General features: G+C 43.0%; 1 protein-coding gene across 1 annotated transcript in view; it reads right to left on the bottom strand.

The window, feature by feature from the left end:
* The window catches only part of spegb (striated muscle enriched protein kinase b), a 135,048-nt gene that overhangs the window by 89,423 nt on the left and 21,259 nt on the right, over positions 1–24,366 (bottom strand). The window contains exons 2-4 of the mRNA XM_024403168.2: positions 7,219–7,305; positions 4,037–4,094; positions 24–1,666 (exon numbers count right to left, since the gene is read on the bottom strand). Coding sequence (XP_024258936.2) covers positions 24–1,666; positions 4,037–4,094; positions 7,219–7,305 — 1,788 coding nt within the window. The remainder of the gene's footprint in view (positions 1–23; positions 1,667–4,036; positions 4,095–7,218; positions 7,306–24,366) is intronic.

Raw genomic sequence — 24,366 nt, 5'->3', positions numbered from 1 at the left:
GACAGATTGAAAATAATTCCCACCTAACTCTGGAGACATGGGACTACTGCGGCGACCCTTCCCCCTGGTCTTCTGTGTTTGACCTTCTTTCGAATTGGTTGCCTTCTTAGACCTGTCAGTCTCAAGAGGAACTTCATCTTCCATGGGCTCTTCCTCGACAATGATGGTAGGTATGATTAGCTTGGGGGCTGGCTTGATCAACTCCACTTCCATTTTCTCCTCAGATGGGGAAACTGGAATATTTGTAGAAGAGGTAGCCTGCCGTGGAGGTTTTTGTGGATGCTGGATTATACGCTCTTGTACAACGGTTGGCGTTCTCTGTACCAATGGACTTTCTGGTCTATCCTCTACTTTTCTTAATGCTACATCTACAGGTATTTTTGTTCCTGGCGATTCTTCCTTTGGGGACTTTTGCACAGGAGATTCTTGGTTGTCCTGTGATTCTTGAATACAATATATCCTCTGAACAAGAGGGCTTTCTGGCCTGCGTTCAACTTTGTGTAGCGTCATCTCGACAACATTTCTGCTTGGTGACTCTGCCTGCTGTTGGTGATTTGCAGATGGATTGTAAGCCCTCTGCATCTGCATCTTTGCTGGTGATGGAGACCTCTGAAGGATCTCCCTGACAAGACTGGCTTGATTTACCTGTCTTGTTGGCCTCTGTCCCGGTAAGTCAGCCAGTTGCATAGATTCTGGAGTGGCAGCTACTTCTCCCAATCTACTGTATGTTATGCTACTCATGGAGTGTCGGTCAATCTCTTGGATTTGGGGCGAAGGCTGCCCCTGCCGTGCTTGTTCTTGTAGCTGTAGTCGTGGTGATTTTGGTGGCACTACTTCTTTAGGCTGTTCCATCTCTTTCTGCTGCTTCTCGTGCTGGGCCCGTTCCCGTTCCTGGAGCTTCTGGAGAATTTGAGGTGGGAGGGGCTCAATCTTCCTCAAAGGCTGCCTGCCACTAGCCCTGAGTGAGAGCTGCTCGGTGGAGAAGGACTTCTTCATGTGAGGTTTACCCACAAGCTTCTTGATTCGTTGAAGCTCTTCAGTGAACTTGTTCTCGATTTCCTGGACCTTCTGGGTGGTACGGGGCCTGCAGTCCTCCAAGGACGCAGCCCTCTGTCTGAACATAGACCTCCGTTCGGCAGCGTCCTCCTTCAGAGCCTCTCGTAGGTCTTCCCTTGAACTCTCTCTGGAGATGCCCAACCGGCTCCCTCCATCGTCCGAGTCGACGGACCCGGCACGATTGAACCCGGCCCAGGACCGTCCCGAGATGGAGCCTTCATGATCATAACTTCGCCTTCGCTCTTCGAAACCACGTACCTTCTCAAAGATCTTGGAGCTTGCTCTGGTCAGTTTGGGGGATGGCCTAGTTTGGTATTCCTTGCGAGAGTACTCACTGACACTGACTGGCGTCTGAGGACGGGAGTCCTGAGTACTGCTTAGAGACATGGCTGATGATTTTGGATGTTTCACCTTCTCCTCAAATTCACCAGGGACAGTGTCTTGGTAGTCTGTTGGCACAACAACTTTCTTTCGGGGGGTGAGGGGTGTGTTTGGTGCTGAACCTGAGCGGCTTGGCATTGGAGAAGTGGATGGGCGTTTGATAATTTTTGGTGAGGCAGGTGGGAAGACTTGTTGGGGAGATTCCCTCAAAAACTCTTCTGATTGGCCCCTGAAAAAAAATTATTGGAAAATATATGTTAAAGAGTTCTAAATGATGCATGAGCCAGTGTGAGTAATGTTAGGACTATCATACATAATTATATAATTGAAATATTTCAATGTAATTACACTGTATATGAAACAAAAGACGTCAAACATCATTCTGTTTGTTTGTTCATAAGATTGCAAACAGTATGCATGGCATTCAGAAAATGATCTATTCAACAACTGCATGCATAACAACCAGAAAAGAACCAAAGGGGTCAGTGATACCTCACACATACAATGAATTGCAAACAGTGCTCTGGATGGCAGTTTGTATCTGTGTTGAATGGCGGGGACCCAGTTTACCACCCAAAACCACTCCCTTTTCCCAGGAAAAAGAACTGCAAGAAACCGGTAAATTATAATAAATGATTTAAATGAAGAGCATGGTATGAAATGGAACTGTTAAATGACAGTATATGCAATGTCTAAATCTGTCTTCTCTACAGCCTCTGCATGATGAATCATCAATGCTCAGGGTGGGGACAGACAGCCCATCTCAGTATGGAGCACAGTTCACAATGCATGTAGACCTATCATCTCATCATGGTAACTTTTTTTCTTGTGACAGGTAGGCCTACATTTTCTGCAGCATAGTCTGCCGCAGTAATATAAAGACCGAATCACTCAAATATCGCTGCTTTAAATCAGTGCACGCACGAGCACTCTCGCAGTGTTTCTATCTCCATTAACTCCATTCAAAGCGTCTAACTTATAGCCTCTGTCTCTTGACTAATACGCACATACTTGTGCTACGCTGGCCTCTCTCCTTATTAAAAAACACTCCATAGCTCTTGGAGTCCCATGCAGGAAAAGCTAGCCTAGTATAGCTTGCTGGACATAATTTTTTATTCTAATCAAATACATACATAGGCCTATGTATATGCTTTATAATGCTTTTGAATGAAACTTCTGGTTTTGGCTGGAAATACCAGGTAACCTGGGAGAAAAGTGATTTATTCTAATCAAATACATACATAGGCCTATGTATATGCTTTATAATGCTTTTGAATGAAACTTCTGGTTTTGGCTGGAAATACCAGGTAACCCGGGAGAAAAGTGATTTATTCTCGGGAAAATATTCAACCATAGTTTGTATAGCCACGTAGTGCACCCATGTGAAGTCCAAACAAAGCAAGGCAATGCTCCAAAATTTGAAATGTTTGGAGTACATTACCTGATTGCTTGCTTGCATCAAACATTTGGCCACTTTCTTTCTTTTCATTCAATGAATGATGGGTCAAAATTGAGAAAAAGAATTGCGCACTGGGGGAGTCGAAGGAAAGCGTAAGCCAAAATGAGAATTAATCTGAATAAAGGCCAGAAAGCAAGTTGATGCTTAAACTGGTAATCTGCAGTTCAACCATAACAAAGTGGGCCACCCCACCACTGATTTGTTAAACAGCTAAGGGATGGGGCTGGAGTAATGTAACCACTCTCAAACTCATAGACAGAGCTATGGACGCAAGGACGGACCATCCATGAGATCTTAATGATAGTTTTAACCATGGTTTGAGGCAATACAGTGTTTGTTTACAATTACATTTTATTTTGGGTTCTGATGGGGTACGACAATTGAACTAAGCTCATGAAGAATTTACAAGTTATACTCTTTAAGAATCAATGGATATATATCATGTATATAATTAAAGATGCACTCTAGGATCTTAAGCAGTACAAATTGTATTTGTAACATATCACACAAATTACACACAAAAACAGGGACATGTTTTGGCTTGTGAGTACCACTTTCAAAGCTACTAGCTGAAATTGAACAACAATTTGAGAGTACATTTTTAATACAAAAGTCCCAAAACGTATCAATCGCAGATGGCGTCTTTAAGGAATGTTTACTAGTCAGTAGTGAAATCTGTTCTTACAGTTACTCAAATAATACATACTCTTGAGTGATCCTGCTCAGTACATCACCTGCACCTCCAGTCATGTGGTGACAGCAAATTAATACACATCCCGGTAACTTCATAGTTTCTCAAGTGGGAGTTTTCACAGGGGCAACAATCCACTTCTTAAAGCATTATTATGTGTTGCACAGTATACTAGTAAGTCAACTGAAAAACAGTTATTTACTTGTGTTGTATTTGTTGTGCTTTAATCTTTTATTCTTTCCTAAGTGTATTATCCAGGCTTCTTGGTAATGTTAACCTAAAGGAGTATGGTTTGAGTGTCCATTTATAGATACTGAACCTGCTGTTCTAGTAACCGCTAGCTAAAGACAGACTGTCATTGGACTCCCCTACTGGTCGGGTTAGATTAACATATGATGCTCCAATCACAGAATTGACCCCTTTGTGCTTGCTACACACTGTTTGCTTGCCTGGCGGGCTTGGAGGTGGTTTGAAGTTCTTCGCCCCAGCTGTCCATCATTCTGTCCCCTGTGGCAAGATAAAATATGAAAGAATTACTGTATAATATTGTGTGTTGAGCCTATAGTTCAGTCATTACTTTCTACTTGAAATAATCCGGGACCTCAGTTGGCATAGTTAAGATAACAAAGGCTGACTCAGATATAACGTTCAGACATGCAAAAAAGAGTTACATATAAGCACACCGTAAGCTTACACAAGACCTACAACTGTCAGTAACAGATAGGATAAATATGCCTCAGCCCTGGATTTATAAAGAGCAATGCTCCTATTCAAATCCATAGCACCCATGTAAATAAAATTGTAATTTTCCTTTCTATACAGACAATTCTGTGAACCCAACTCATGGCATAAATTATATTCAGCTATCTGGTGCAGAGAATGTGATGATTATAAAGTCTACAACTACCATGAAACTTGAATACTACACAGGTGTTCACAAAATATAATATTTGAGGCAATACCTTTCAATCAAGCAAACAAATGTCTAGAATGTACACTATAGTATGTGGACACCCCTTCAAATTAGCGGATTCGGCTATTTCACCCACACCTGCTGTTGACAGCACACCGCCATGCAATCTCCATAGACAAACATTGGCTTACTCAAGAGCTCAGTTACTTTCCATGTGGCACCGTCAAGGGATGCCACCCTTCCAACAAGTCAATTCGTCAAATTTCTGCCCTGCTAGAGCTGCCCTGGTTAACTGTAAGTGCTGTTATTATGAAGTGGAAATGCCTAGGAGCAATAACGGCTCAGCCGCGAAGTGGTAGGCTACACATGCTCACAGAATAGGACTGCCGTGTGCTGAAGCACGTAGCGTGTAAAAAAAGAAATCACCTGTCGTCGGTTGCAAGACTCACTACTGAATTCCAAACTGCCTCTGGAGGCAACGTCAGCACAATTATTGTTCGTCGGGAGCTTCATGAAGTGGGTTTCCATGGCCGAGCAGCTGCACACAAGCCTAAGATCACCATGCGCAATGCCAATCGCCGGCTGGAGTGGTGTAAAGCTTTCTGCCATTGGACTCTGGAGCAGTGGAAACACGTTCTCTGGAGTGACATTCTAGACGATTCTGTGCTTCCATCTTTGTGGCAACAGTTTGGGGAAGACCCCCGTGCACAAAACAAGGTATATACAGAATTGGTTTGCCGAGATCGGTGTGGGAAACTTGACTGGCCTGCGCAGAGCCCTGACATCAACCCAAATGAACACCAAGGAGGATGAATTGGAACGCCGACTGCAAGCCAAGCCTTATCACCCAACATCAGTGCCCGACCTCACTAATGCTCGTGGCTGAATGGAAATGAGTCCCCGCAGCACTGTTCAAACATCTATTGGAAAGCCTTCCCAAAGGAGTGGAGGCTGTAATAGCAGCAAAGGGGGACCAACTCCATATTAATGCCCATGACTTTGGAAAGAGATGTTCGATGAGTAGGTGTCCACATACATTTTGTCATGTGGTGTACAGTGGCTTGTGAAAGTATTCACCCCTATTGGCATTTTTCCTATTTTGTTGCCTTACAACCTGGAATTAAAATGGATTATTATTATTATTTGTATCATTTGATTTAAACAACATGCCTACCACTATGAAGATGGAAAATATATTTTATTGTGAAACAAGCAAGAAATGACCAAAAAAACAGAAAACTTGAGCGTGCATAACTATTCACCCCCCCACCCAAAAGCAATACTTTGTCGAGCCACCTTTTGCAGCAATTAGAGCTGCAAGTCTCTTGGGGTATGTCTCTATAAGCCTGGCACATCTAGCCACTGGGATTGTTGCCCATTCTTCAAGGCAAAACTGCTCCAGCTCAAAACTGCTCAAGTTGGATGGGTTCCGCTGGTGTACAGCAATCTTTAAGTCATACCACAGATTCTCAATTGGATTGAGGTCTGGGCTTTGACTAGGCCATTCTAAGACATTTAAATGTTTCCCCATAAGCCACTTGAGTGTTGATTTAGCAGTATGCTTAGGGTCATTGTCCTGCTGGAAGGTGAACAAATCTTTGGAAGACAAACAGGTTTCCCTCAAGAATTGCCCTGTATTTAGCGCCATCCATCACCTTCAATTTTGACCAGTTTTCCAGTCCCTGCCAATGAAAAACATCCTGGATGGTGTTCTCGGGGTCATGGGGTGTTGGGTTTGCGCCAGACATAGCGTTTATCTTGACAGCCAAAAAGCTACATTTCAGTCTCATCTGACTAGAGTACCTTCTTCCATATGCTTCGGGAGTCTCCACCATGCCTTTTGGTGAACACTATAAGCAATGGCTTTTTTTATGGCCACTCTTCTGTAAAGCCCACCTCTGTGGAGTGTACGGCTTAAAGTGGTCCTATGGACAGATACTCCAATCTCCGCTGTGGAGCTTTGCAGCTCCTTCAGGATTATCTTTGATCTCATTGTTGCCTCTCTGATTAATGCCCTCCTTGCCTGGTCAGTGAGTTTTGGTGGGCGGCCCTCTTTTGGCAGATTTGTTGGGGTGCCAGATTCTTTACATTTTTTAATAATGTATTTAATGGTGCACCGTGGGATGTTCAAAGTTTGGGATATTTTTTTATAACCCAACCCTGATCTGTAGTTCTCCACAACTTTGTCCCTGACCTGTTTTGAGAGCTCCTTGGTCTTCATTGTGCCACTTTCTTAGTGGTGTTGCATACTCTGGGGCCTTTCAGAACAGGTGTATATATATACTGAGATCATGTGACAGATCATGTGACACTTAGATTGCACACAGGTGGACTTTATTTAACTATAATGTGACTTCTGAAGGTAATTGGTTGCACCAGTTCTTATTTAGGGGCTTCATAGCAAAGGGGGTGAATACATATGCACGCACCACTTTTCAGTTTTTTTTTGTTGGGGGGTGGTTGAAATAAGTTTTTATTTTCAATTCACTTCACCAATTTGGACTGTTTTGTGTATGTCCTTTACATAAAATCCAAATAAAAATCTATTTAAATTACAGGTTGTAATGCAACAAAATAAGAAACATGGCAAGGAGGGTGAATACTTTTGCAAGGCACTGTATTTGACAATGTGTAACAGTTACACACATGAAACTGTTGATGTTTCATACATTATCCTTCATGCATTTGAGACAGGGATGTTTGGAAAAGACACCATACCTGCATGCATAGCCTGGTCCTGAAGACCTCTGCTTCCTTCTTTAGTCTCAATGGGGTCTCCACCTTCGTCTTCTGTGGTCTCTGAGTCTGAAAGAGGGAGAATGAAAAGGTATTTGACTCAAATCACTGTGGACTGATGTGGCCTCATGATACGACATTATCACAATAATTAGATGCCAATATGATATCTTTTGAAATTCTCATGATCCTCACAGTTCAATATGTAAGCGATTCGATACTGCGATTTTATTGCAATTTTATTTGATGTTCCAAACATTTTGCTCATGATACACTGAGTATACCAAACATTAGGAACACCTTCCTAATATTGAGTTGCACCCACTCCCCTTTTGCAATCAGAACAGCCTCAATTCATCGGTGCATGGACTCAAGGTGTCAAAAGCATTCCACAGGGATGCTGGCCCATGTTGATTCCAATGCTTCCCACAGTTGTGCCAAGTTGGCTGGATGTCCAATGGGTGGTAGACCATTCTTTATACACACGGGAAACTATTGAGCATAAAAACCCAGCAGCTTTGCAGTTCTTGACACAAACTGGTGTGCCTGGCACCTACTACCATAACCTGTTCAAAGGTTAATCACCTTATGAATGGCACACATACACAATCCATGTCTCAAGACTTACAAATTCTTCTTTAACCGGTCTCCTCCCCTTCATCTACACTGATTGAAGTGGATTAAACAAGTGACATCAATTAGGGATGATAGCTTTCACCTGGATTCACCTGTTCAGTCTGTCATGAAAAGAGCAGGTGGTCTTAATGTTTTATATACTCAGCATATGCCTGGTGCAGAGAGACAAGAAAGAGATTGAGAAAAATACTTTTGATCAGTCATGGAAATAAAAGTGCTGAACACGTTGGGTCATTATTGAATTAAAAAGAATATGAGAACAAGCTATAAGATGAAAATTACTGGAGTTTTGGTGCAGGTACAGCCAACTAGTGCTAGCTAGAGCTATCTACCCAAAAAATGAAAATGTCTCAGAGTCAAAGTATCTCCTGTATATAATATCATCCAAAATGATATTGCAAAATGTAAGTATATCCATTCCCCCCCAACACTAACAGATAACGTATGATGTTGCATGACATTCCATTTTAAAGCTAAGGGGTGAATCTTAACTTCCACTCATGTCAAATTTTCACTTTAACAATTGTATATGATTCAACGCATTTATAGCCCAGAACTAACACACCTGATTTAACTAAACACTAAGCTCTTGATTAGTTGAATAAGGTGTATTAGGGCTGAACCTGAGGAAAAATTGTGCACCCCCTGAGAAGTCACCCAGGAATTTACACTGCTCAAAAAAATAAAGGGAACACTTAAACAACACAATGTAACTCCAAGTCAATCACACTTCTGTGAAATCAAACTGTCCACTTAGGAAACAACACTGATTGACAATACATTTCACATGCTGTTGTGCAAATGGATTAGACAACAGGTGGAAATTATAGGCAATTAGCAAGACACCCCCAATAAAGGAGTGGTTCTGCAGGTGGTGACCACAGACCACTTCTCAGTTCCTATGCTTCCTGGCTGATGTTTTGGTCACTTTTGCATGCTGGCGGTGCTTTCACTCTAGTGGTAGCATGAGACAGAGTCTACAACCCACACAAGTGGCTCAGGTAGTGCAGCTCATCCAGGAGGGCACATTAATGCGAGCTGTGGCAAGAAGGTTTGCTGTGTCTGTCAGCAGTGTACAGAGCATGGAGGCGCTACCAGGAGACAGGCCAGTACATCAGGAGATGTGGAGGAGGCCGTAGGAGGGCAACAACCCAGCAGCAGGACCGCTACCTCCGCCTTTGTGCAAGGAGGAGCAGGAGGAGCACTGCCAGAGCCCTGAAAAATGACAGCAGGCCACAAATGTGCATGTGTCTGCTCAAACGGTCAGAAACAGACTCCATGAGGGTGGTATGAGGGCCCGACATCCACAGGTGGGGGTTATGCTTACAGCCCAACACCGTGCAGGACGTTTGGTATTTGCCAGAGAACACCAAGATTGTCAAATTCGCCACTGGCGCCCTGTGCTCTTCACAGATGAAAGCAGGTTCACACTGAGCACATGTGACAGACGTGACAGAGTCTGTAGATGCCGTGAAGAACGTTCTGCTGCCTGCAACATCCTCCAGCATGACCGGTTTGGTGGTTGGTCAGTCATGGTGTGGGGTGGCATTTCTTTGGGGGGCCGCACAGCCCTCCATGTGCTCGCCAGAGGTAGCCTAACTGCCATTAGGTACCGAGATGAGATCCTCAGACACCTTGTGAGACCATATGCTGGTGCGGTTGACCCTGGGTTCCTTCTAATGCATGACAATCCTAGACCTTATGTTGCTGGAGTGTGTCAGCAGTTCCTGCAAGAGGAAGGCATTGATGCTATGTACTGACTGGCCCGCCCGTTCCCCAGACCTGAATCCAATTGAGCACATCTGGGACATCATGTCTCGCTCCATCCACCAACGCCACGTTGCACCACAGACTGTCCAGGAGTTGGCGGATGCTTTAGTCCAGGTCTGGGAGAAGATCCCTCAGGAGACCATCCGCCACCTCATCAGGAGCTTGCCCAGGCATTGTAGGGAGGTCATACAGGCACGTGGAGGCCACACACACTACTGAGCCTCATTTTGACTTGTTTTAAGGACATTACATCAAAGTTGGATCAGCCTGTAGTGTGGTTTTCCACTTTAATTTTGAGTGTGACTTCAAATCCAGACCACCATGGGTTGATAAATTTGATTTCCTTTGATAATTTTTGTGTGATTTTGTCGTCAGCACATTCAACTATGTAAAGAAAAAAGTATTTAATAAGAATATTTCATTCATTCAGATCTAGGATGTGTTATTTTAGTGTTCCCTTTATTTTTTTTGAGCAGTGTATTTTGAAACACTGCAATAGGAAATACCAACATGACATAAGAGAAGAAAGAAATAGCTATTGGTAAAATAAACAAATCAGGTGTCAAAATGAAACTATGGTCAGAATTCAATGTTTGCTCTCAGGGGTGTGTTTTATTGTCACAGATCCAGGTAGGGTTGCAAAATTCCTGGAACTTTCAATAAATTCCCTGGTTTTCTAGAAATCCTGGTTGTAGGAAACCAGATTTCCTCTTTATTCACTCCAGATTCCGGGAATCCTCCAACCGGGATTTCCGGAAAAACTAGGGAATTTATTTTAATCTCCAGGAATTAAGCGACCCTATATACAGGTGTAGGATCTTAATTTGAGCCAATTTGCTCCAGCAGGATAACAATCCTGCAGCAACAGGAAATGTGAATTATATTTAATGGCCAGTTTTGTTGGGGTTGATACATTTTTTGTAAGGGTCTGAAATTTCAGTGGAATGACAAACTTCATAATCCTTTTTAAACCTCAAATACATTACAAGTTTTACATTTCCTGCAATGTAGGAAAGTTCTTCTGCAACAGGATGATCCAATTAAAATCCTTAGAAATGTCCTTGTTTTTGAAAGAAAAATCACATTTTCTGTCCATTAAAATAACATCAAATTGATCAGAAATACAGTGTAGACATTACTAATGTTCTAAATGACAATTGTAGCTGGAAACGGCAGTTTCTTTATGGAATAGCTATGTAGGCGTACAGAGGCCCATTATCAGCAACCATCACTCCTGTGTTCCAATGGCATGTTGTTTTAGCTAATCCAAGTTTATCATTTTAAAAGGCTAATTGATCATTAGAAAACCATTTTGCAATTATTTTATGGAAGTTTAAAAGATCATTTACAACATTTTAACAATTAAAACTAAAATGTAACCCAGTTCAGAGCTATTGCCTTGTTGAAGATGGCGGCCCTGTAGAAGTCCAAAGCTTGTTGAATGCATGCACTGAAACGATCATGAAACCAAAACTAAATTAGGATACTGATTTTTATTTCATTTTGGCAGGTAGAAATTGAGTAATGCCTAATATGGCAATTCATATTATTTTTCCAATATTAACTATGCTGTGTTAAAAATAACCCAATTTGGGTCATTTCAACAACCCAGCGCTGGGTAAATATTGGATTTAAGCAACATTGGGTTAATTCAACCCAGCGGGTTTGGGTTGTGCTTCTAACCCATCGCCTCAGGTTGAGCGCTTGACCCAGCTGCTGGGTAAATTAGACTATAATGCTGGGTTAAAACAACCCGGAGTGTTGGGTTAGGGGATTGACCCAGCAGCTGGGTAATTTTTTTTATGTAATCCTTGGGTTATTTTCAGTGTAATCCTAATTTCAATGTTACATACATATTTACCTTTTCTACCATACCACTCCCTCCTTTTCCGACACACAATCAAGATACAATGTTGAATGTCAAATGTTTATTTCTATTGCCTGCATTTCAGAACATATACATCACAGCAGAGAATTGTCCACAACGCACAAGAATATATATTTTTTTTAAATAGCAAATTGAAACAAAGCCCTATTGTCTAAGTATTTGTAATTTCATGAGCTAGGATTGATTATTAAAATTGATTTATATTATTTCATTAACCAAACAGACTAAAGCCTCAACTGAACTTCATGTGCATGCTCGGATTGCAATCCGAGGAAAAACAAAGCATGCATCCGTGAGACTGTCTTAAGTGTTACGCACACAGATCTGCCTATCAGACAGTGCCAGAGCTAATCAATAGATTAGCATATTCACTAACACACTTCAGCTATCTTAGGTGACAGCACACACACGTCCTGCTGTTTTGCCATTCAATAATGGTCTACATTTGGGTTGAGTCAAAACAATGTTACACAGAGAACAGGTGTACAAAATTACATTTTGAAGGTCAATCTACTAAGGATATGGACTAAGCATGACTAAAAGACATGCTCGCAACAGTCTTACTGCAGGGATTCTGTTCCTGACAGCTGATACACTGGTCTGTAGTACTTACCATGCTGGAGCACACAGTCTGGTAAAGTTGATATCAAACACATAATAGGACTTGAAGCACACATCCAGTATCCCAAGCGATGTACCTTGCTCCAGTGCCTGTCCACTAATGACTGTAAACACCTGTGATCAGTCCCCAAGCACCCACACAAATGGGTAGGGTCTGGTCACCTCTGCCTGGTGCAGTTACTCAAGCATATTGGTCCCAAGATGGAAATCATTACATTTTAGAATATGAGGACTGGAAAGGAAAGTAATAAGGAAAGTAATAAATTAATTATAAATTCCTTTTAACAATCTGTTAACAAAATACACACATTTCAACATACAGTATAACTGGCAAGACCAGGCTACTGCTCAAGCTTGGTGTGTCGCTGGGTGTGTCCACAGTCCTATGTGTTCATGTGTGTCCGCCAAGGACCTCCCCTTGTGTATAAAAAAGGTGGTGTTTACAGAATACTCAAAGCGTGTAAGTCTCATGTTCTTTAACTTCAGGCTATAGTGTAATCGTCCAAAAGCGAGAGCATTTCTTGGTCTTTCTCCTCCGCTACAAAAGAGAAAGGGGTTACCTAGTCAGTTGCACAACTGAATGAGTCTACCTCATTTAAGCCATCACCTTTCAGGAGAAGCCCCAGATGCAGACAGTGTTGAAGTAACAAAAGTTTATTACTAGAACAGGGGAAAGGCAAAACAACAGGTCATGAGCAGGCAGAGGTCAGGAATCCAGGGTTGTGTGACAAGGTTTAGAACGGCAGGCAGGCTCAGGGCAGGCTGAATGGTCAAAATCGGGAAACTAGAAAACAGGAATTAGAAAAATACAGGCGCAAGGGGAAACGTTGGTAAGGCTTGACCACAAAATGATCTGGCAATAGACAGAGGACTCAGGCATAAATACACTGGGGATAATGGAGAAGATGAGTGACACCTGGAGGGGGGTGGAGACAAGCACAAAAACAGGTGAAACAGATCAGGGTGTGACAAACCCAACCCATGAGAATCAGAGGTGGGAGGGGCTGCCTTAAATCGACATCAACAGCACCCGGGGAGCAGTTGTTGGAGGGTTAACTGTCTTGAAGGACAGAACAGCAGATTTTTCCACCTTGCTGGCTCTGGGATTTGAACCAGCGACCTTTTGGTTACTGGCCTAAAGCGCTTAACCGCTAGGAGGGAGCTTTTAAGCAATAGTTTCATCCACATTTATGAACTACATACTTTGAGGAGGGAAGGGTTGATAAGCCAGGTCAAATGGTTGAACAAAGGAAAGGGAGTGAGGAAAGAGCAACATTTAATAGGGGCGGCAGTAGCTTCAGGGTAGAAAGGCAGGCTGATTACCTGCAGTTAATCGGTTCGAATCCCAAGCTTCCTGCTGGGAAATCTGCAGGGAGTGATAATTTATTCATACTATTTCATCCTTCCACAAGATTTACTCCAGAAACAAATCTAGGGTTTCTACCCAAGCCGGTTGGTCGCTCGTTCTGTTGGTTCAATTGCCAGAGACACGACCCAGTCGTTCGACCTAAAAGTTCCATATGCCATACTGGCTGGCAACATTCTTGTCCCTTGCTTGCTAGCTAACCAACTACAGCTAACTTACAATCATGTCAAACAGTGTAGCCAGAATAACAACAGTAGCTGCATTTGTTTAAGCTGTTTTCTAGTGACATTTATTTGGATACATCCATAACAATGAGCTAATGAGGCACGATTTTGCCTGGCATGGAAAATGTGCTCACTCATTAGGACACTGTTGTTTTAGAAGAGCTAGTCAACAACACAGCTAACACAATCGCATCAAACTGAAGCTGGAAAGACTGCAAAGTAGCTGCACTTTGTTTCATTTTTACCATTATTCAATTGCCATTTCTTTGTATATAGCCATAAAAATTGTGCAAGCTGATTCATGATTTATACTGGCTGAGAAACGCTGCCTGCCCCCCTCTCTTGTCCCGACTCCCAACCCTACACGTTCATTACTATGGGACATTTGAATATTGAAACAACGTTGCATTTGTCGGAGAGACAGACAGCAAGGTTTATACAAATCTCTGCTGTTGAAAACTAGATGTTAATCTAAAAGAAATGTGAGATAATACGTATAGTGAAGATCAAGTTTATAACTTCCCTGCCTGGGTTGATATGACAATGGATTGCGCAGTCACATGGAACAGTGTAAATAGGCATTTTAACATTTAGCCGGTGGTAACTTGTGGAATAGATACCGGCTGCAATGCACTTTTAACCAATTAGCATTCAGGATTAGACCCACCACATGTATAAAACAGGGATAAACATACCTGAATTTGTCCAATAGAAACTCTCATTTTCAACTGTTGGACTAATGGCTACACCCTAGATCAGCCAGATCAAATCAAACTTTATTTGTCACATGCGCCGAATGCAACAAGTGTAGACTTTACCGTGAAATGCTTTCATACAAGCCCTTAACCAACAGTGCAGTTCAAGAAGAAGAAAATATTTACTAAAATAAAAAGTAATAATAAAAAGTAACACAATAAGAATAACAATAAAGGGGCTATATACAGGGGGCACCGGAACTAAGTCAGTGTGCCGGGGTACAGGATAGTTGAGGTAATGTGTACATGTAGGTGGGGGCGAAGTGACTATGCATAGGTAACAAACAAACAGCGAATAGCAGCAGTGTACAAAAGGGAGAGGGGGGGTCAATGTAAATTGTCCAGCGGCGATTTTATGAATTGTTCAGCAGTCTAATGGCTTGGGGGTAGAAGCTGTGGAGGAGCCGCTTGGTCCTAGACTTGGTGCTCCGGTGCTGCTTGCCATGCGGTAGCAGAGAAAATAGTCTATAACTTGGGTGACTGGAGTATCTGACAATTGTATGGGCTTTCCTCTGACTCCGCCTATTATATAGGTCCTGGATGGCAGGAAGCTTGGCAACATGTACTGGGCCATTCGCACTACCGTCTATAGCGCCTTACAGTCAGAAGCCGAGCAGTTGCCATACCAGGCGGTGATGCAAACGGTCAGGATGCTCTCAATGGTGCAGCTGTAGAACCTTTAAGATCTGAGGACCCATGCCAAATCTTTTCAGTCTCCTGAGGGTGAAAAGGTTTTGTCGTGCCCTCTTCATGACTGTCTTGGTATGTTTGGACCATGATAGTTTGTTGGTCATGTGGACACCAAGGAACTTGAAACTCTTGACCTGCTCCATTCCAGCCCTGTTGATTTTAATGGGGGCCTGTTCGGCCCTCCTTTTCCTGTAGTCCACGATCATCTTCTTAGTCTTGCTCACAGTGAGGGAGAGGTTCTTGTCCTGGCACCACACTGCCAGTTCTCTGACCTACTCCCTATAGGCCGTCTCATCGTTGTCGGTGATCAGGCCTACCACTGTTTTGTCTTCAGCAAACTTAAATGATGGTGTTGGAGTCATGTTTGGCCACACAGTCGAGGGTGAACAGGGAATATAGGAGGGGACACACCCCTGAAGGGCCCCGGTGTTAAGGATCAACGTGGCAGATATGTTGTTGCCTACCCTCGCCACCTAAGTGAGGCCTCTCAGGAAGTCCAGGATGCAGTTGCAGAGGGAGGTGTTTAGTCCCAAAGTCCTTAGCTTAGTGATGAGCTTCGTGGGCACTATGGTGTTGAACGCTGAGCTACAGTCAATGAACAGCATTCTCATATACAGGTAGGTGTTCCTTTTGTCCAGGTGGGAAAGGGCAGTGTAGAGTGTGATTGAGATTTCATCATCTGTGGGGCCGGTATGTGAATTGGAGTGGGTCTAGGGTGTCCGGGAGGATGCTGTTGATCTGCAGCCTTTCAAAGCACTTCATGGCTACAGACGTGAGTGCCACGGGGCGGTAATAATTTAGGCAGGTTACCTTCGCTTCGTTGGGCACAGGTGGTCTGCTTGAAACATGTAGGTATTACAGACTCGGTCAGGAAGAGGTTGAAAATGGCAGTGAAGACACTTGACAGTTGGTCCACGGATGCTTTGAGTACACGTCCTGGTAATCCGTCTGGCCCAGCGGCTTTGTGAATGTTGACCTGTTTAAAGGTACTGTTTACGTCGGCTACCGGGAGCGATAATCACACAGTCATCCATCTTCCTTGAAAGCGGCAGCTCTAGCCTTTAGCGCGATGCAGATGTTGACTGTATCCATAGCTTCTGGTTGGGATATGTACGTACAGTCACTGTGGAGATGACGTCATCGAAGCACTTATTGATGAAGCCGATGACTGAGGTGGTTTATTCCTAAATGCCATTGGATAAATTCCGGAACATATTCCATTCTGTGCTAGCAAAACAGTCCTGTAGTGTAGCATCCGTATTAATCAAGTCACTGGTACTTCCTGCTTTAGTTTTTTCTTGTAAGCAGGAATCAGGAGGATAGAATTATGGTCAGATTTGCCAAATGGAGGGTAGGGGGAGAGCTTTGTATGTATCTCTGTGTGTGAAGTAAAGGTGGTCAAGGATTGTTTTTCCCCTGGTTGCACATGTAACATGCTGGTTAAAATTTGGTAAAACTGATTTAAGTTTCCCTGCATTAAAGTACCCGGCCACTAAGAGCACCACTTCTGGGTGAGCATTTTCTTCTTTGCTTATGGCTTTATAGAGTTGGTTGAAATGCAGGCAAGAGTGTGCAAGGCAGTATTGAATGTAGTTGTACTACGATGTAGTTAAGTCTTTCAAGTTTCCATTAAAGTTGTACTATTGGTTATCGATGGCAATGTGGAAGACCTAGATGCTGTTTAACACAGGGTCAGTAAAAATCCCCTACCCCCCAAAAGCTTTGCCCCCACTCTCAAAAAGGCATTTCTCAGTTTTACTTACCCTCAAACTTTGGAATCAAAGAAGCCAGGTTCCACTCATTCAGCGTATCCTTTACAAAGTTGTCCATTGTCTTAGACCTTCGCATTTAAGTACGGAAATATACATATTTTTTTTAATGGTTAGCTACCTAGCTATACTAACTGGGCTACATCAGATGTAGTTAGCTAACAGAATTTGCATCCATCCTCAAAGTCCGACTAAAGCTGCCACTGTCAGAAACCATTGAAAACCAGTAAGTACAGTAACGCTAGATAACTCAATCAGCATGCAAGCATAAAATAATCCTGCCAAATCGCTTGGTTAAATTAACAAATGGAGAATAAGTAAAATCTAGCTATGGTAATTTAGCTAGCTAGCCAGCTAACTTAGCTAACAAGTGAAACAGTGTCTGAGACTGTCCAGAAGACGTGTCATACTTAGCTAGATTAGGTAGCTAGCTAGCTACCATTACAGACACTGGCATAGTTAGCTAGGTCAACAAACAAATGTATATTTAGCTATATTCAGCGACAACACAGGCTAACGTTAGCTTCCACAGCCAGAGATATTACCATTGAAAATGGCTAACTAGCTAGTTAATGGTCGCTATCTAACGCTCAAGCTAACATTAGCTATCTATCTAATTATGATAGGACAACCTATTTAACCTGAATGACCATCACATTCATAATTCGTAACGTTTGTTATTTACCATTTTCACTGTTTTCAGTCAGCCAAAACACAAAATATCGTAAGCCGTTTTCCACTCAGTCAGTCACTCAGTCGCACTAGAACAAGAAGACTTGTAGCTTGCCACATCTTGACACTTGCTCACGTTCTAGTGGACTTCACGAGCTCGTGGCGGGAGAATTAAGCCGCTGGCTGGATCAAATATCCATAAGCCAACCATAACCCAGTACCAACAACCCAACTATTGACCTAAATCATGCAACCCAGCAATTGGGTCATCCAAACAACCCAGCATTTTTTTAATGTAACTTACTTCGTATGCATACAAAAAACTTTGACCTGTCTGGGGCGTACATATTTCTCTGCCCTCAGTTTGATTGAAGGCCTCCATTGTAACGATGTGCACTGAGAGTCGGGAAGCAAGTTCAGGGAGTAAGTGTTTAAATAAAATAAACGGAGCATAATACAAAATAAGAATCACTAACAGCACACAGACATGAAAGGAAGTGACATACTGTATATAGGGAAGGTAATCAGGGAAGTGATGGAGTCCAGGTGAGTCTGACGATGTGCAGGTGCACGTAACGATGGTGACAGGTGTGCACCATGACGAGCAGCCTGGTGACCTAGAGGTCGGAGAGGGAGCACACGTGACAGTACCCCCTCCCCGACACGCGGCTCCAGGCGCATGACGCCGACCAAAATTACGATCCCAGAGATCAGGAGTGGACCGGTCACCTCTGCTGAGGCGCGGGGGTACCTGTCAGTCTGGCTGAGACGCGGGAGCATGGCGACCTAGAGCACCGGAGTGAGCATACATGAAGGTACCCCCTCCCCGGCGTGTTCGGCTCCAGCCGCAGGACGCCAACCAAAGGGACGATCCCGGGGATCCGGAGCGGACCGGTCACCCCTGCTGATGCGTGGGAACCTGTCACCGGCTAGGGTGCGGGAACCTGACAGACCGGCTGAGTTAGGGGAGCCTGGCGATCCAGCTGAGGCATGAGAGCCTGATGAGCCGGTGGAAACAAGGGAGCCTGGCGATCCAGTGAAGGCATGAAAGCCCGACGAACTGGCTATAGCAGTGGAGCCTGGCAATCCGGCTGAGGCATGAGAGCCTGACGAACCGGCTGAGGCAAGGGAGCCAGGTGATCTGTTTGAGGCATGAGAGCCTGTAGCAGCTCCTGCACCCAACATCATTCCCACCGAAAAAACAAACAAACTAATGCTTCCCTTCGGTGAGTCCAGGTAAGTCTGACGACACGCAGATGCACGTAACGATGGTGACAGGTGTGCGCTATAAGGAGCATCCTAGTGACCTAGAGGCCGGAGAGGGAGCACACGTGACCTCCATCTGTATTTTTGCAACAAATATGATAGCTAACGTTAGCTAGCCAAACCCTAGCCGGTCAGTGACTGACAGATTGAAACTGGTATCACCAAAATGTGTTTCACTCTATCCCATAAAACATGGCATTGCTACCTATGCTCCCGAGTGGTGCAGCGGTCTAAGGCACTACATCTCAGTGCTAGGGGCGTCACTACAGACCCTAGTTTGATTCCAGGCTGTATTACAACTGGCTATCATTGTGAGACCCATTGGGTGGTGCACAATTGGCCCAGAATTGTACGGCTTAGGGTTTGGCCGGGGTAGGCTGTGATTGTAAATAAGAATGTGTTCTTTACTGACTTGCCTGGTTAAATAAATATTTAAAAAAATACTTTGCATCATTTAGCTAATAAAATGTTCACGTTTATTAGGAAGTTAAATTAATAAGTTAGACACTCACCGGACAACTTTGGCAAACCTCTGGCGAACTGTTTTCCGCTAGTGGCAATAAATATTATTGTTGCCAAAGGTTTACCACAGATTCACCACTAGAGGCAACCTTTGCAAACTTCTGGCAACATTTTGGGGCACACTATTTATTTTGCAGCAAATTTGCCACAAACTTGCAGGAAGTTTGCTGCCACAAATACATTTTTGTAAGGGAAGAGAGGTGAAGTTGGAAAAACGGTTCAACACAATGCTGTAATTCTTTACCTCAAACACAGTAAAGGATGCACGGAAAACTTTGAAATCATTATTTTGGAGCAATTCATTGATGTGAATCGGTTGAGTCAGTTTGGCTATCATGAGTGAATCATACTTCTTCTTGTCTATTCAAACAAGACAAGCATTCTGAATTTGAGCTAAGAGTCAAAGAGCAGTGATTAAAACTGCCTCATGCAAGACAGAGTGAAACATTGGACATGACTTCATTGTAAGTTGCAAAATGTTTTGTGGCTCACAGCCAAAGAGTACAACTCAGAACACAACCACTCACTGAACATAACCTTCAGCTAAGCTGTACTCAACTGCATCATCATTTACACCACCTGAACATCTCTACAGCACCACTGAGTTCAGACTGCCAAACACTCTCAACATACAGCTCCACCACACCAAGTCACGGTTACAGCTCAGAATAGATCAGACTCCACTGAGTCATCGGTAACCCAGCAGCTCTCATGAGATGTTCTCCACCTCAACATGGGAGGATTAGATGCTCAAAGCTCACTGCTTGAGATGGATTGGAACTCAATGATCGTTTGATGTTCATCTGATTGGTTAGACTTGATTTGAGTACGAGATGAATTAGTTTAAAACAGAATTAACAGAATCAACATAATTATACTATACTACAGTTCTGATTGACGATACGTAAAAAATAAAATCATAGGTGCAATTTATATAATGAGTTAAATCGCTTTTTGTTGAAGGTGGTGGAAAACGCTCTCTCAGGCACCACTCCAGAATCTCCCAAAAGGGTTCATTTGGGTTGAGATCTGGTGACTGAGGCAGCCAATGCATATGGTTTACTTTGTCATCAAATAATTCAGTGACCATTCGTGCCCTGTGGATGGGGGCATTGTCATCCTATGGGGGCATAGCCAAAATAATGGCCTGCCCAGCATTTTTATACTTGACCCTAAGCATGATGGGATGTTAATTGCTTAAATCTCTCAGGAATCACACCTGTGTGGAAGCATCTGATTTCAATATACTTTGTATCCCTCATTTAATCAAGTGTTTCCATTATTTTGGCAGTTACCTGTAGCTTCCATAGGTAATGTGTTCTAGTAACCTGTTATTGCTAACTCCGAACACACCATGAGTGGATGATCCAAATGGCTGCTTTGAGTTGCCAGTTTTCTGAAAGGAGAAACAAAAAGTGATTTAATGCCATGTTAAGCAGTATTAGAATGCATAAATATAATACAGTAAATGTTTTGCTGTTATAATTATATAATAAGAGGGATAATATAATTTCCTTTGCTGATATGCATTTTTGGTGCTGTATGATGCAACATGTGAGAGATTAGTAAGTGAGTGAGCGAGCGAGTGGAGAGTAATATGTTTTCTCCCAGGATGCCTAAGGGGACCTTTTTAGAGAGGTCGGCAGGGATTGTAGCCTACAGCTGTTGAATAGAAAGTCTGGGGGATATGACGACAGTGCCAGTAGGCTTTAATGACGCAGAGCTATCATGACCACTCTGCTGTCCCGGGACACTCTGGAACATGCTTCCAGAAGCGAGAAGCGCAGCTAAGGGCTCCTGTTACATTTTCCAAAATTACAGACATACAGAGTGACCTGCCAACATAGGGCCAACATACTTGACTGGTCATTTTAGTCCTCACACAGAGCAAGTCATGAGAGAGAAGGGTAATAAAACAACCTTCTCTGAAGTTGACGTTTAGGCTGCTATAGTACCTGATCAATAGGTTACATTATCCACCCTCTTCATTCTTATCTAGCATGTATTAGATAGAGAACTTATGAAAAAAAATAAAACATCCTGAGATTGTGGAAAGTAAACAATGGTCATATTGGGGCCAGCTCCAGGCATAAGCGACATAAGCGGCCGGACCCTAAAATACAAATTTAAGGACTCCTTCGGGGTCTCAATTTAGTATTGAGAATAGTAGAATGTGAGGTGCAGTTTCAAAATTTGTTTGTGCATCAGCAGTTTCTCTTGTTATGTCAGTCATTCAACTTGTTGACAGTTAGGTCATTTGCCAAATTAGTTAGGTGAACTTTGGCCCATTCCTGAGACAGGTTTGTAGGCCTCCTTGCTTGCACAAGCTTTTTCAATTCTGCCAAAAACATGTTCTATAGGGTTGAGGTCAGGGCTTTAACTGTATGTCATGTTAATATGATATCTGAGTGAGAATGACTAACAAAGTCAATGGGGGCACCCTGGAGGTCAGGGCCCCTGGGCATGTGTCCTGCGTGTCCGGTCAGTATTCGGCTATGATAGCTGGCTAGACTAACTACCAATCTAAAAATGTACTGTAGGTCAGAGATTTATCTCTGCCCCAAGGCAAAATGAGTAAAATTGCATTACATTTTCTATAAAACTGCTGAATGTTCTCTGGGCTCAATGGCAAAATGTGTGGAATTGCAGGAAATTAAATTTAAAACTTGTTTTTTTATCTCTGCCCTCAAAATAGGTCCTCTGTGAATAAGAACATTGCCAGATTGTGAGAATAATAATCCCTGCAAGTGGATCAAACTGACAACCTCTTATCGTCTCCATGTCATCTGAACCTAGAAATGTATTGCCTACTGCCTACAGTGCCTTCAAAAAGTATTCAGAGCCCTTGACTTTTTCCACTTTTTTTACAGCCTTATTCTGAAATTGCAACAAAAATAGACTTTTAAATCGACACACAATACTCCATAAGGACAAAGCAAATATATATATATATATACAGTGCCTTGCGAAAGTATTCGGCCCCCTTGAACTTTGCGACCTTTTGCCACATTTCAGGCTTCAAACATACAAACACTTTTTTAACAAATCAAAAACTGAAAAATTGGGCGTGCAAAATTATTCAGCCCCTTTACTTTCAGTGCAGCAAACTCTCTCCAGAAGTTCAGTGAGGATCTCTGAATGATCCAATGTTGACCTAAATGACTAATGATGATAAATACAATCCACCTGTGTGTAATCAAGTCTCCGTATAAATGCACCTGCACTGTGATAGTCTTAGAGGTCCGTTAAAAGCGCAGAGAGCATCATGAAGAACAAGGAACACACCAGGCAGGTCCGAGATACTGTTGTGAAGAAGTTTAAAGCCGGATTTGGATACAAAAAGATTTCCCAAGCTTTAAACATCCCAAGGAGCACTGTGCAAGCGATAATCTTGAAATGGAAGGAGTATCAGACCACTGCAAATCTACCAAGACCTGGCCGTCCCTCTAAACTTTCAGCTCATACAAGGAGAAGACTGATCAGAGATGCAGCCAAGAGGCCCATGATCACTCTGGATGAACTGCAGAGATCTACAGCTGAGGTGGGAGACTCTGTCCATAGGACAACAATCAGTCGTATATTGCACAAATCTGGCCTTTATGGAAGAGTGGCAAGAAGAAAGCCATTTCTTAAAGATATCCATAAAAAGTGTCATTTAAAGTTTGCCACAAGCCACCTGGGAGACACACCAAACATGTGGAAGAAGGTGCTCTGGTCAGATGAAACCAAAATTGAACTTTTTGGCAACAATGCAAAACGTTATGTTTGGCGTAAAAGCAACACAGCTCATCACCCTGAACACACCATCCCCACTGTCAAACATGGTGGTGGCAGCATCATGGTTTGGGCCTGCTTTTCTTCAGCAGGGACAGGGAAGATGGTTAAAATTGATGGGAAGATGGATGGAGCCAAATACAGGACCATTCTGGAAGAAAACCTGATGGAGTCTGCAAAAGACCTGAGACTGGGACGGAGATTTGTCTTCCAACAAGACAATGATCCAAAACATAAAGCAAAATCTACAATGGAATGGTTCAAAAATAAACATATCCAGGTGTTAGAATGGCCAAGTCAAAGTCCAGACCTGAATCCAATCGAGAATCTGTGGAAAGAACTGAAAACTGCTGTTCACAAATGCTCTCCATCCAACCTCACTGAGCTCGAGCTGTTATGCAAGGAGGAATGGGGAAAAAATGTCAGTCTCTCAATGTGCAAAACTGATAGAGACATACCCCAAGCGACTTACAGCTGTAATCGCAGCAAAAGGTGGCGCTACAAAGTATTAACTTAAGGGGGCTGAATAATTTTGCACGCCCAATTTTTCCGTTTTTGATTTGTTAAAAAAGTTTGAAATATCCAATAAATGTCGTTCCACCTCACGATTGTGTCCCACTTGTTGTTGATTCTTCACAAAAAAATACAGTTTTATATCTTTATGTTTGAAGCCTGGAATGTGGCAAAAGGTCGCAAAGTTCAAGGGGCCGAATACTTTCGCAAGGCAGTATATATATCACATTGACATAAGTATTCAGACCCTTTTCAAAGTTCTTTGCAACTTTGGCAGCTATTACAGCATCGAGTCTTCTCGGGTATAAAGCTACACGCATAGCACACCTGTATTTGGTGAGTTGCTCCTTTTCTTCAACGCAGATCCTCTCAGGCTCTGTCAGTTTAGATGGGGATCGTTGCTGCACAGCTATCTTCACCTTCGCCCCACTTTGAGGTCCTAAGCGCTCTAGAGCAGGTTTTCATCCAGGATCTTTCTGTACTTTGTTCATCTTTGCCTCTCCCAGTCCTTCTCCCAGTCCCTGCCGCTGAAAAACATTCCCACAGCATGATGCTGCCACCACCAAGCTTCACCATAGGGATGGTGCCAGGTTTCCTCCAGATGTGATGCTTGGCATTCAGGCCAAAGAGTTCATTCTTGGTTACATCAGACCAGATAATCTTT

This window comes from Oncorhynchus tshawytscha, linkage group LG03 (genome assembly GCF_018296145.1).
Source record: "Oncorhynchus tshawytscha isolate Ot180627B linkage group LG03, Otsh_v2.0, whole genome shotgun sequence".
In the NCBI taxonomy this organism is placed as follows: Eukaryota; Metazoa; Chordata; class Actinopteri; order Salmoniformes; family Salmonidae; genus Oncorhynchus; species Oncorhynchus tshawytscha.
Note: the sequence above shows the minus strand (reverse complement) of the source record. Positions and strands in the feature narration are given on the sequence as shown.